The sequence below is a fragment of the Salmo salar genome, chromosome 06, assembly GCF_965601325.2.
Source record: "Salmo salar chromosome 06, fSalSal1, whole genome shotgun sequence".
Classification (NCBI taxonomy): Eukaryota; Metazoa; Chordata; class Actinopteri; order Salmoniformes; family Salmonidae; genus Salmo; species Salmo salar.
The window spans coordinates 53,583,557-53,596,119 of NC_138296.1; the positions used below are offsets into that span (position 1 = coordinate 53,583,557).

General features: G+C 40.3%; 1 protein-coding gene across 1 annotated transcript in view; it reads left to right on the plus strand.

Moving 5' to 3' along the window:
• LOC100380852 (ectonucleotide pyrophosphatase/phosphodiesterase family member 1) overlaps positions 1-12,446 on the plus strand; it is a 75,754-nt gene extending 63,308 nt beyond the window's left edge. The window contains exons 23-25 of the mRNA XM_014204667.3: positions 10,194-10,326; positions 10,508-10,652; positions 11,234-12,446. Of these exons, the coding sequence (XP_014060142.1) occupies positions 10,194-10,326; positions 10,508-10,652; positions 11,234-11,386 (431 nt within the window). The 3' untranslated portion in view covers positions 11,387-12,446. The remainder of the gene's footprint in view (positions 1-10,193; positions 10,327-10,507; positions 10,653-11,233) is intronic.
• Positions 12,447-12,563: the final 117 nt, after the last annotated feature.

Consider the following 12,563-nt stretch of genomic DNA (forward strand, 5'->3'; position numbering starts at 1 on the left):
GTCAATAAAAGCCTTTGACACTTCTGAAATTCTTGTAATTATACTTCAGTATTCCATAGTAACATCTGACAAAAATATCTAAAGACACTGAAGCAGCAAACTTTGTGGAAATTAATATTTGTGTCATTCTCAAAACTTTTGGCCACGACCTTACATTTAAACTCAGTTTTTCACAATTCCTGACATTTAATCGTAGTAAAAAAAATCCCTGTTTTAGGTCAGTTAGGATCACCACTTTATTTTAAGAATGTGAAATGTCAGAATAATAGTAGAGATTTATTTCAGCTTAGTTATTTCTTTCATCACATTCCCAGTGGGTCAGAAGTTTACATACACTCAATTAGTATTTGGTAGCATTGCCTTTAAATTGTTTAACTTGGGTCAAATGTTTAGGGTAGCCTTCCACAAGCCTCCTTGCTCGCACACACTTTTTCAGTTCTGCCCACAAATGTTCTATAGGATTGAGGTCAGGGCTTTGTGATGGCCACTCCAATACCTTGATTTTGTTGTCCTTAAGCCATTTTGACATAACTTTGGAAGTATGCTTGGGGTCATTGTCCATTTGGAAGACCCATTTGCGCCCAAGCTTTAACTTCCTGACTGATGCCTTGAGATGTTGCTTCAATATATCCACATAATTTTCCTTCCTCATGATTACATCTATTTTGTGAAGTGCACCAGTCCCTCCTGCAGCAAAGCACCCCCACAATATGATGCTGCCACCCTGTGCTTCAAGGTTGGGATGGTGTTCTTCGGCTTGCAAGCATCCCCATTTTTCCTCCAAACGTTTATAGCCAAACTGTTCTATTTTTGTTTCATCAGACCAGAGGACATTTCTCCAAAAAGTACGATCTTTGTCCCCATATGCAGTTGCAAACCGTAGTCTGGCTTTTTTATGGCGGTTTTGGAGCAGTGGCTTCTTCCTTGCTGAGCGGCTTTTCAGGTTATGTTGATATAGGACTCGTTTTCTTGTGGATATAGATACTTTTGTAGCTGTTTCATCCAGCATCTTCACAAGGTCCTTTGCTGTTGTTCTGGGATTGATTGCACTTTTTGCACCACAGTACGTTTATCTCTAGGACACAGAACGCTTCTCCTTCCTGAGCGATATGACGGCTGCGTGGTCCCATGGTGTTTATGCTTGTGTACTATTGTTTGTACAGATGAACGTCGTACGTTCAGGTGTTTGGAAATTGCTCCCAAGGATTTACCAGACTTGGCTGATTTCTTTTGATTTTCCCATGGTGTCAAGAAAAGAGGCACTGAGTTTGAAGGTAGGGCTTGAAATACATCCACAGGTACACCTCCAATTGACTCAAATGATATCAATTAGCCTATCAGAAGCTTCTAAAGCCATGACATCATTTTCTGTCATTTTCCATGCTGTTTAAAGGCACAGTCAACTTAGTGTATGTAAACTTCTGACCCACTGGAATTGTGATACAGTGAATTATAAGTGAAATAATCTGTCTGTAAACAATTGTTGGAAAAATTACTTGTGTCATGCACAAAGTAGACTTGCCAAACTATAGTTTGTTAACAAGAAATTTGTGGAGTGGTTGAAAAACGAGTTTTAATGGCTCCAACCTAAGTGTATGTAAATTTCCGACTTCAACTGTATGTGTCTTGATTCGATGAGGTTCAGGTCATCCACAAAGGCCCAGGAGTTGGATAGCGTATCATCTGATGCACCATTGACGTGAGCCACGAATACATTTGGACCAAGTGGTGTGCCCTGGGGGAGGCCATAGGAGAGTTCTTGGGTCCAGGATAGAGTCTCATGGTATTTTGTCACTTGGCTACGGACGGAATGCATGGCATGATCTCTGGTCTGACAGATAATTGCAATGGTGTGATCCACAAGATCAAAGACCTTGTTTTAGTCTGTCAGGACCCATGTGCTGGAAGTGCCTCTGGTGTGTGCTGTTCTGTACAGCTAGTCTGCCATGCTTACAAGGCACTGGGTAGTTGAGCATCCCTTGAGGCAGCCAAACTGTTGGTTGGAGATGTTCTTTTGGGTATCCTGTGTTGCCCATTCAGCAACAAAACCTTCACACATTTTTGCCAGAAGAGGCGTGAGTGAGAGGGGCCGTAGCTGGTCAAGGCTCAGTAGATTACTCTTCGGCATGGGGTCCACTATTGCCTCTTTTCATTGATGTGGAACTACTCCTTCACACAGGGAGGTGTTGAAGATGACTGTCAGGGGGGATGGATATTTCAACTACAAATTTCCTGATGAATCTAGACCTGGGGCTTTTCTGGTTGGAACGGAGAGTAGTCTCCTGTGCATTTCCTATTGTTCAACAGTAGGGTGTGGCATAGCTGGCAAGAATGCAGGTAGGTTTGACAGGTTTAGTGGTGGTAATGATGTGGTGACCGACAAAAACGTGTCATTTATAGCATTGGCAATGACAGAATGGTTGTCTGGGTTGAACCCAATGGAGATTGTCTTTTTAGTGCTGGTCAGGGATTTCATTTAATGGTACCATGTGGCTGGGATCTCCCTTTAGTTTTTGGGGGGGATTTTGGAGTGGTAGAATGTTGATCTTGCTGCTTTGATCTCTCTGGGTTTTGTTCCTCAGTGTGCTGTGAAGGCAAGTCTTTTTCACTGAAGGCTTTCTGTCTGCTTTTTAATCAGCTCTTTGAGTCTAAGTGAAATCCACTCCTTATCCTGTGCATCAGTGGAGGCTTGTGGGAGGAGCTATAGGAGGATGGGCTCATTGTAATGGCTGGAATGGAATAATGGAACGGAGTCAAACGTGTTTGGTACTTTTCTATTCATGCCATTACAGTTAGCCTGTCCTTTTATAGCTCCTACCATCAGTATCCTCTGCTGTGCATGCATCCTAACCACCTGTTTTGGGAAGTAAACTGCAATGATGTGATTTAGGGTGTTATAGAAGTTGTCTGTTTTCTCCTGTGCGCTCTCCACATGTGTTACTTTCGGCCATTTATGGAGGGAAAGCCAATGGAACCGATGGTGACCTTCATGCTGTTGAAAACAGGAATAAATCCAAAGCTGAGACTTGAATGCAAAATAAAGATGTTTATTAAAACATCATGGTGCCCAAAAAATCCTAGTGCATAATGAAAGGGTGAAAACAAAACCCAAACATTTCGGCTTCAGGCCATGATCTGTGTAAATCGTCGGCACACGTACTTGAGGCCTCATTTATCAATATTGCATAGAAACTATTCTAAAATACTACTTATGAATGGAATTTGGAATGTTGGTACACTGTAACGCCCTGGCCATAGAGAGGGGTTTTTTGTTCTTTATTTTGGTTAGGCCAGGGTGTTACATTGGGTGGGCGTTCTATGTTCTTTTTCTAGGTTTTTTATATTTCTTTGTTTTGGGCCGTGTGTGGCTCCCAGTCAGGCACAGCTGAAGTTCGTTGTTGTTGATTGGGAGTCACACATAAGGAGCAGGTTTTTCCTTTGGGTTTTGTGGGGGATTGTTTTCTGTTTTGTTCAGTTGGGACCAGACAGGACTGTTTGCTGTCGTTGCTATCGAGTGTTTTGTTCATTTTTGTAGTGTTCTCTTGTTTTTTGAATTAAATATCAAGATGAACACACAACCTCCGCTGCATCTTGGTTTTCTTCCGACGACAGCCGTTACATACACATAGAAAAGGTGTGGTTTATCAAACAATCTACGAGCGTACATCTTCTTCTTTTTTTACGCACACCGTTAGGAGATTGAGAAATACCAATTGGTCTCAGTGCTCGTGCAAGACCTCGGCTATTTGCATTTCAAAATGCCTCTAATTAGCCATATATGGTCAAAATCTTCCCTTGAAAGCCCGTGGGGAATATACAATGCCATACCATGAAATACAATGGCGCAACCAGAACAAAAATTATAACTTTTTAGAGACTGAAATAGAGGTGCTAGTGTCAGAGATTTGAGTACAACCAAAAGGTTTTATTCGCTAAGTTGTGCCTTGACCAGTAAAAATGAAAACATAGAGAGAACCATTAGGACAATTCAAGTTGCTTTAGCAATCGCATTCAAACGAGACTGCAATTTAAACTAATTAGACTTTAGCGTCTGTGTTGGCATCAAAATCTGGCGTGTAAACTACGTTTCTATTCAAGCGTTGATTGACATGGTAATAGCCCGATTAGTATTGGAGAAAAGTTGACCCCTCTGACGCTGTACATTAAATGGTGACGTGTCATGGCGTAACGTACAGCACCCATAATGCAACTCATTCTGTGTCATACAGCCTCTCACCACCAGGTGTAGCGCTTCTCTCACAGATTAAAAACAAGAAAGGAACAGGGTAAGGTGGGATACCTAGTCAATTGTACAACTGAATCCGTGGAGGCTGGTGACTTGACAAATTGAGGAGGATGGGAGACCCACGGTATAGGCGCAGAACACACGGAGACCACAAAGTGTGTTTCAAAGACAATTTTATTTTAACCTAAAGCATTTAATAAATACATTTATAGTACAATATTATGGGGAATGGGAATGAGAAGGCTACTTACAGTGTTGGAAAGGGATCACAGCAGTGATTGAATGAGGGTATGAGGCGTGAGTTGAGGTGTTCAGAGGCTTGACCAGTGCAGGACAGGATTTGACTGGGAAGACAAAAAACAATAACACAACACACTACACAGACAAAAGATCTAAGAATGAGTTAGTCCAAGTAAAATCTTTGATGTGTAATGTGATTGTGTATGTGATTTGACTCTACGTACAGTAATGAGAGAAAATTGATAGGGGTACACACAGTGCTTGGAGAGGAAACATTAAATGTGCCAGTGGATGAGCCGGCACATGAGACGTGGCTTCAGTTCATGTCAGGAGAGAGTTGAAAATGATAGTGGAGTGGTCATCACCTCTTAATCATAGAATAGGAGGGGACATGCCTGTAAATACAAATAGCAGATACATTCCATTAATGCTGCGCCATCGTAGGTTTGGACATCGAGTTTCTCGATTAAATTCTCAAAATTCATAAAGTCAAACACAGACTGCGCATGTCGCCCACTTGACACATCAAAGTAGCTCAAACATTCCTGAATAAAGCCCTGATCATTCACATACCTGACAATAACTGTCAACTGCAAGCAGACTGGTGGCACCATAGGTCCCAGAGCGGTGGGAAAATGTTTACCTCTTGGGGCCTGGAGTTTTCCCTTATGTTAACCTAACTAGGAAACTCTGAACCCTAAAGGTTTTCATATGGGCTATGATGGGACCGGTTTTTCCTAATCAGGTCACATGGTTTAAAAGAACTCCTGGCACTGGGGGGATGAACCCATTCAAACTGCAGCTACCTTTATATTTGTTCATATAAATTATATTTAGACTAGATCAGGAGGGAGATTTCCTCTACCCAGACACATAGACAACAACTGATAGACAATAGAACTCACAGGGCTGAGCTTGCTTTATGCATGTTTGCATCATGCAGGCCTATACAACTGTAAGCCTTATAAAACATTAACTCACATCTGTCACCACTATTATGTTTATTGATTAATTCCAGTTAATCATTTTGGATTGAAAACGTATAGGCAGCCTAGCTAGCCAAATTTAGAATATAATCAACATTTGATCACATTCACATTTTCTCCTGACACACAAATGGACTATAAGTACATAACGTTACCAATTAGTTGCCCTGACCAGACGGACAGGGTGCATAGGCTGTATGCAGCTGCTCTTATTAGTAACCTACATTTGATTAGACTGAAAAATAGTCTCGTTTTCATCCCATACAGCATGTCAGATTTCTAATGTTTAGGTGTAGCCTAGGCTGCTGCAACATTTATATCATGAGTTTTTGCTTGTCTGTCCGGAGGGATTATGTGTTATCATTTTCGCAAAATAAATACCGGAGGAAAGTGCAAACGCCTACTTGAGCGCACGCGAAAACAATTGCTGCGTCAACCCCTCTCTCTTTTTTTCTTAATTGGATGATGCAATGAAAGCTATCATTCGGAATTGTTTTCAACATCCCAGAAAAGATGTTCAGCATGTAAAGAATCTTAACGTGCAATACAGGCAACTTGATGATAGGCTCTCTGTTAACCAGCTATACGTTTGTTACCAGTTGGTATTGAACGCCCTCACTTTTTCATCCTTCTTCATGAAACTGATCTCAGGCAAAGGTCTACCCATGCTTTTTGTTCGCACCTTTCTGTGTACCCCAGATAATGAAAGGTGTTCTTAACACATAGAATCCCCATAATGCTCTGTGGCACACTCCCAATACAATGCACTAGGTTAATTCTCTGATCCTACATCTATGATTGGATGGACTTGTCAGTTCATACTGCAAAAGCTTTGATTGGTTGGAGGACATCCCCCGGAAGTGGTCCTAATTACCATGCATGTCTACCAGCCTCCTAGTTTTTGTATTGAAATCAATGTAGCCAGAGGAGGATGGAAGCAAGTTGTCCTCTGGCTACACCATGGTGCTAGCCCAAACAGTGCTGTTGAAGTTACTGTAGACCTTCATTGCAAAACAGTGTATTTTAACCAATTATTTGGTGACCTAATGAATATATATTTAGTATAGTTTTATCTGAAAAGGATCACTTTTAATGTTTCACTATTTTTTTAACTGAAATTTCACTGAGGATGGTCCTCCCCTTCCTCCTCTGAGGAGCCTCCATTGAACTGAATGCATTCACTTTTTGCATCATCACTGCAAGCCATCATGACTCTCGACAGCCGCAGTTTACTTCTGAAGATAACTTTAGTGCCAAACTAAAAACCCAATTTCAAATTTGACACAAACCTTCAAATATGTCTGTAATGACACATTATACAAACTCTTTATAGTGTTTTATTTACATTTTAGAGGTGATAAATTGGACAGATCGGGTGAAAAAAAGCAATTCCCCCACACAGCTTATCTCCCCTTTTCCGTATCAAGTAGTAGATAACTCGTGATACGGAAAGTTTCGCTTGTTTTTAAAAAGACCTGACGGAGCTCATTGCCTTCTTCAATCATGCAGCATCAATGTCTCGTCATAGATTTTGCTGGAAAGGGAAATTGTGCTTTACAATGGTATTCATATTACAGTTGACCTGGAAGTATTACGTTTTTGGGGCGCTAAAATAAGGTAAATTGTACATTACAGTGCGATGTACAAAAGTGTGTTAGCTAGTGTTACCTAGTACAATAGAATGCATAATCTAGATTATATACAAAAGCGGACAGAGAAATCATAAATTTTTGCTTTTACATATACCATGTGAACATTTCCTCAGAATAAATAAAACAGGATTGTAAGAGTAGGGAGCTAGAGATACCACTAGATGGGGTATCGAACACAAATAAGAGGCAATATACCAGTTACAGAAAACCCATCAATAACAATTCTTCATTCGTGCCTGATGGGTGGGTAGTTTTTAAACAGAATATCCACCTGCATTTAGTCTGAAGAAGATGACCACCCCTACGTGAGAGTTGTATCTTCTGTATAGCACAGAAGGACATGGAGGAGATGGGGTGACCGGTCTCTGAGAAATGATGTGCAATAGGGGATTTGGAGTCATTTCTCCTTACAGCACTCTTGTGTTCTGTAATACGTGCTCTTATCTGTCTACTGGTTTTGCTTATTGCATGGACAAGAGAGAAGGTATATGACGTTAGAAGAGCTGCATGTGACAAACTGTTTGATAGTGTATTGTTTGCCAGTGGCAGAGCTGCTGAATACGCTCTCTTCTTCACAGGAATCCCTACATGCCGCACAAATACGGCAGGGGTAGAATCCAGTCACCTCGTCCAGTCTTCCATAATTTATTTTCGGGGGAACATGAGTGTCAGCCCAAACAATGAAGTCCTTGACATTCCTGGCCCTGTAGAGTGAATATATATATATATTTTGGTATGCAGGATCAGCCATGAGCACATTCCAATGTTTCTTAATCACTACCTTGATGTCATAACTCAAAGGAGAATATGTAAAGGTGCAGACACATTAATGTTTTTATTTTTTTACTTGTATCCCTTCTGGATGAGGTCTCATCAATGGTACGTTCTCTACTGGTATGAGTGGGCATCAAACGGTCTATACATTTTCATAGCCTCATTTTAAAAGTCTGTTTTACCAGTACAAAGGCACTTCAGTCTTAGAAATTGTGTGTACGGTAATCCCTTCTTCAGAAATGTGGGATGTGTACTAGAGGCATTTACAGTAGGATACCGTTCTTGTCTGTGACCTTTGTATACAAAATAGTCAACAAGGATCCTGAGTCAAGGTGCACAAGGGTATCAAGGAAATAAATAATTTACCTCAAATGTACCAAAATGTCTAGATCAAAGTAATCTATTCTAAATCAGATTCCTAAATCAAACACTTCATAAAATTCATAAACACTTAAAACAGTGAATAACTAATAAATGTATAGGAGCAATCATCCAAGGCTGCCACCTCGTTTCTATTAGGCTTACTCTTAAAGCATGTAACATTCTCGGCCTGCAGCACTGTTCTGTTCTATTTTGAATTAACCTCGGCCAATTTAAGTATGAATTTTCACTCAAAACATGAACATTCTAGGGCCTGTTCGAATCACAAAGTATACATTTCCTGTGACATCCTACAATATTTACTACACCCTAAGGTTCTAGTTTAATAGCAGGAATCTGCTGAATCTTCTGACTCCCTAGTGAACATTTTAAATCTTACAAGCCGTAGATTTAGGATCAGTGTTTGAGGCTTATTTCTAGCCCAATTGAGTTCTCAGACTGGTCTCTACGTAAACGCTTCCCAGTGAATTATGATTGTAATCTGACCGTGGTCATAGTGAGCCATTGATTCAGTAGACATAAGATCTCTGTTACATTGATTCAGTAGACATAGGATCTCTGTTACATTGATTCAGTAGACATAGGATCTCTGTAACATTGATTCAGTAGACATAGGATCTCTGTTACATTGATTCAGTAGACATAGGATCTCTGTAACATTGATTCAGTAGACATAGGATCTCTGTAAGATTGATTCAGTAGACATAGGATCTCTGTTACATTGATTCAGTAGACATAGGATCTCTGTTACATTGTGTTAAGGGGACGGTAGTGCAGTAGGGTGCTTCAACACTATTTACCAGATAGAGGTCACGATAAAAACCCAGCCCATTCCCTAAACTCTCTTTAGTGTTGTATTCTTCAATTACCATGCTGTGTAACTGGCTCGACAACAGTACGTTCTTGCTATGCTATTGTAATGTAAGGGAGATGGTTATGTTCAAAATCCCACTCCTTTTTGTACTCTGTGCTTGGCATGGAATGCCGAAGTGAGTGCCTGAGTTGTTTTGACATTACATTCCTGTAACAACTTGTGGTTAGTTAATCATAAATTGTCAATGTGTTGCTTAATAGAGGAAATGTGAAATTGAGATTACCACAGGCTGTGGTGTGCATTACTTTTGATCCGCTTCCATACGGCTCTGTTCAAAAGTAGTGCATCATGTAGGGGATCGTGTGCCATTTGGTTTAAATCACATGTTAGTGGTTAGGATTGTTTATTATGATGCCACCCTCTGGGTTCCATGGTGATCAAAGTGAGAGTGTTGGATGTGTTGTCACTTTTGTTGATGCCCATGGACACTGAGAAATCAATCCATCATTAAAGGTGGTTTATGAAGTATGATATATGATTACCTTTATTTCCCCCATAAATTGGCCTCCCAAGAAGAGGCACTCGGTTGATAACTTTACAGACACTGCGCTCTGGTGGCAGATGGTGGAAGTCGACACATCTGGGATTGTATGCAGATTAACTTTTATTGTAAAAAGTATTTTGTCTGGAGGCAAAACTGAGCGATTTCCCCTGAGATAGGCCCGCTGCAAAGTCAAAATTGGCTATTGTAAAAATCCATGAAAACAAAAATGTGCTTTTTGGTCTTATTTTAAGATTAGGGTTAGGCATTAGGGTTAGCAGTGGGGTTAGAATTTATGACTTTGTGGCTCTAGTGACCACTCTGCAGAGCTGCCTCCAGAACAACGTAAAATGCTAACCTGTAGCGTTTCAGAGTTGGAGTGCTGATCCCCCTGTCCATTTATTCACATTCATTATGATCTGAAACAGAAAACCTATTCTAGATCAGCACTCCTACTCTAAGACATTTTGTGAATATAGGTCCTGAATACATTACTGAGTTACTTAGACAGTCAGATATGACTTGTAATGCCGTCACAAATATGATAATATATTTTCAGATGTTTGGATGTACTTCCATGATGTCCTCCTGGTGAAATATTCCCAGCAGCTGAATGGGGTCAATGTTGTCAGTGGACCTATCTTTGACCAGCACTACGATGGACACTTTGATGCTCCCACAGTTAGCACACTGTAAGTGGTCATCAACCATGAGTTTCTTTGTGGGCGCGGGGTTTTGATTCTCAGTTGTAATCTATTACATTTATTTATTTCAGATTGACATTTAACTCATTTAGCAGGGGATACAATGCTATAACACAGTATTGACCATGGCCTATTCGCCTCTCTAATCGTATCTCTCTCTCTCCTGCAGACACGAGGCTCCTTTCCCCACTCACTTCTATGTGATCCTGACCAGCTGTGGGAACTCGTCCTTCTCCCCTGCTGACTGCCAGGGTCGTCTGGAGACCACATCCTTCATCCTCCCCCATAGACCTGACCACACTGAGACCTGTGCTGTGAGTCACATCGGCTGTCCGTCTGTCAAGCTGTCCTCTTATTGTTTCCTATAGGGTCACCTGTAATCCTTTTGAGGAAATCTAATGTGATCAGAACCGGGTCAAATAGAGGCTGTATGTTTAACAGTGTTGCTTCCGTCCCTCTCCTCGCCCCAACCTGGGCTTGAACCAGGGACCCTCTGAACACATTGACAACTGCCTACCATGAAACATTGTTACCTATAGCGCCAAAAAAGCAGCGGTCCTTGCAGAGCAAGGGAAACGGCTACTTCACGGTCTCGGAGCGAATGACTCATCGATTGAAATGCTACTAGTGCGCCCCGCTAACTAGCTAGCCATTTCACAACGGTTGCAAATGTTACTTTTAAATACCACTGGATTTAGTTTGTTCTGTACAATGCAACCCATGAAATAGTCCCAGAAGTGCAAATTCTGAACTTAATCAAGTGCACCTCAATTATGTTAAGGTATTTGAAAGTATATGTGTATTTGACCTAGTTCTGGAGGTAATGTTTGCAAAGATGCTTGTAATCTATGAATATTGTTACAGTGATTAAGCCCTCGTCTCGTTGTCTCCTCAGAATGGCTCAGACTTACAGTGGGTTCAGGAGTGGGCCCAGTTCCACGCTGCCCGGGTCCGAGATGTAGAGCTCCTTACTGGACTCAGCTTCTACCACGACAGGATATCAGTAGAGGAAACATTACAGCTCAAGACATTTTTACAGACTTTCTAAGATCATGTCAGGAGGGTTTGGTACTATTTTCTTATTGGGCCTTATTACACAAATATGAAGGTAAAACATTTTAGGCTAAACGTGTAGTTCTGGATCCCATGAAACAAAAAGGTGTAATCCTTATATTTAAGTGCATAAAAAGGAGTAAAGAGTTCTGTTTAAGTCAGAAACCGCCTGAAAGTAATTTGGCCTTCAATCTCTCAAACTTCAAACCAGCAACATTAGACATACATAAAGACTTTGTGTGGAAAAAGAAAGAAGCCATGTTATGAGTCTAATATAATGGACCTTTGTCAGTTTGGACTTTACCAGAACACTGTACCAAAAAGTCATCATTACATCCATGTACTGCTCTGCTGAATCCCAAACACCATATGTGTATGTATCCATACGAGTATGTTTTTTTTAAAGAAAGTTCTATCCAAAAGCACTATTTGCAATGGCTTATATTTATTCATTTATGTTTTGTTTTTCCTCAAACTTATACTTTTTGTAAAAACAAATTAAACAGGAGTTGTTCAATTTCATAAACTCTTTGGTTAGTGTCAATTGATCTCAAAGTATTTGTGTAGTTAGACAACCTTACATTTAAAAATATGAAATGATACCTCCCAGAAAATTCTTCATCCCAGGGAAAAGAGAGGGGAACAGTCTTAGAAAACACATTTTCATGCCATAGGATTTTATATGACAAAGTGATTACAGTAGCTGGGACATATTCAGGAAATCTCAGACATTCTGGAATGGAAACGTTAGTATCGGCCATTTGCAGAAGGACTGAAACACTGCCATTATTTTTTACTCTTGAGGTGTGATTTGGGGAGTTGGCTGAAAGACATGGCATTTACGCCAAAATGAGAATTTAGTGAAAAGAAAAAAGTGTTTGGTCTACAAGAACAAATAACAGAAAATGTTTATGCTCGCATTTGCCAAATGTTGTCATTGTATGTTTGACTTGATTATAGTTTTAGTTAATATTGATGTTTTTTATTGCTCTGTAACTGTAAATGTAAGGTTGTGAAGTTTGATGTCGGCAACTGGGATTAAATTATTGATAGGACTAGTGTGTTTGTATGTGCTTGTACAGTATGCATGTGCTTTGTCATGACAGAAACTGAAAGTATTACCAAAATAAGCATGACTAAAAAAATACATACATAATAAAACATCTAGATCC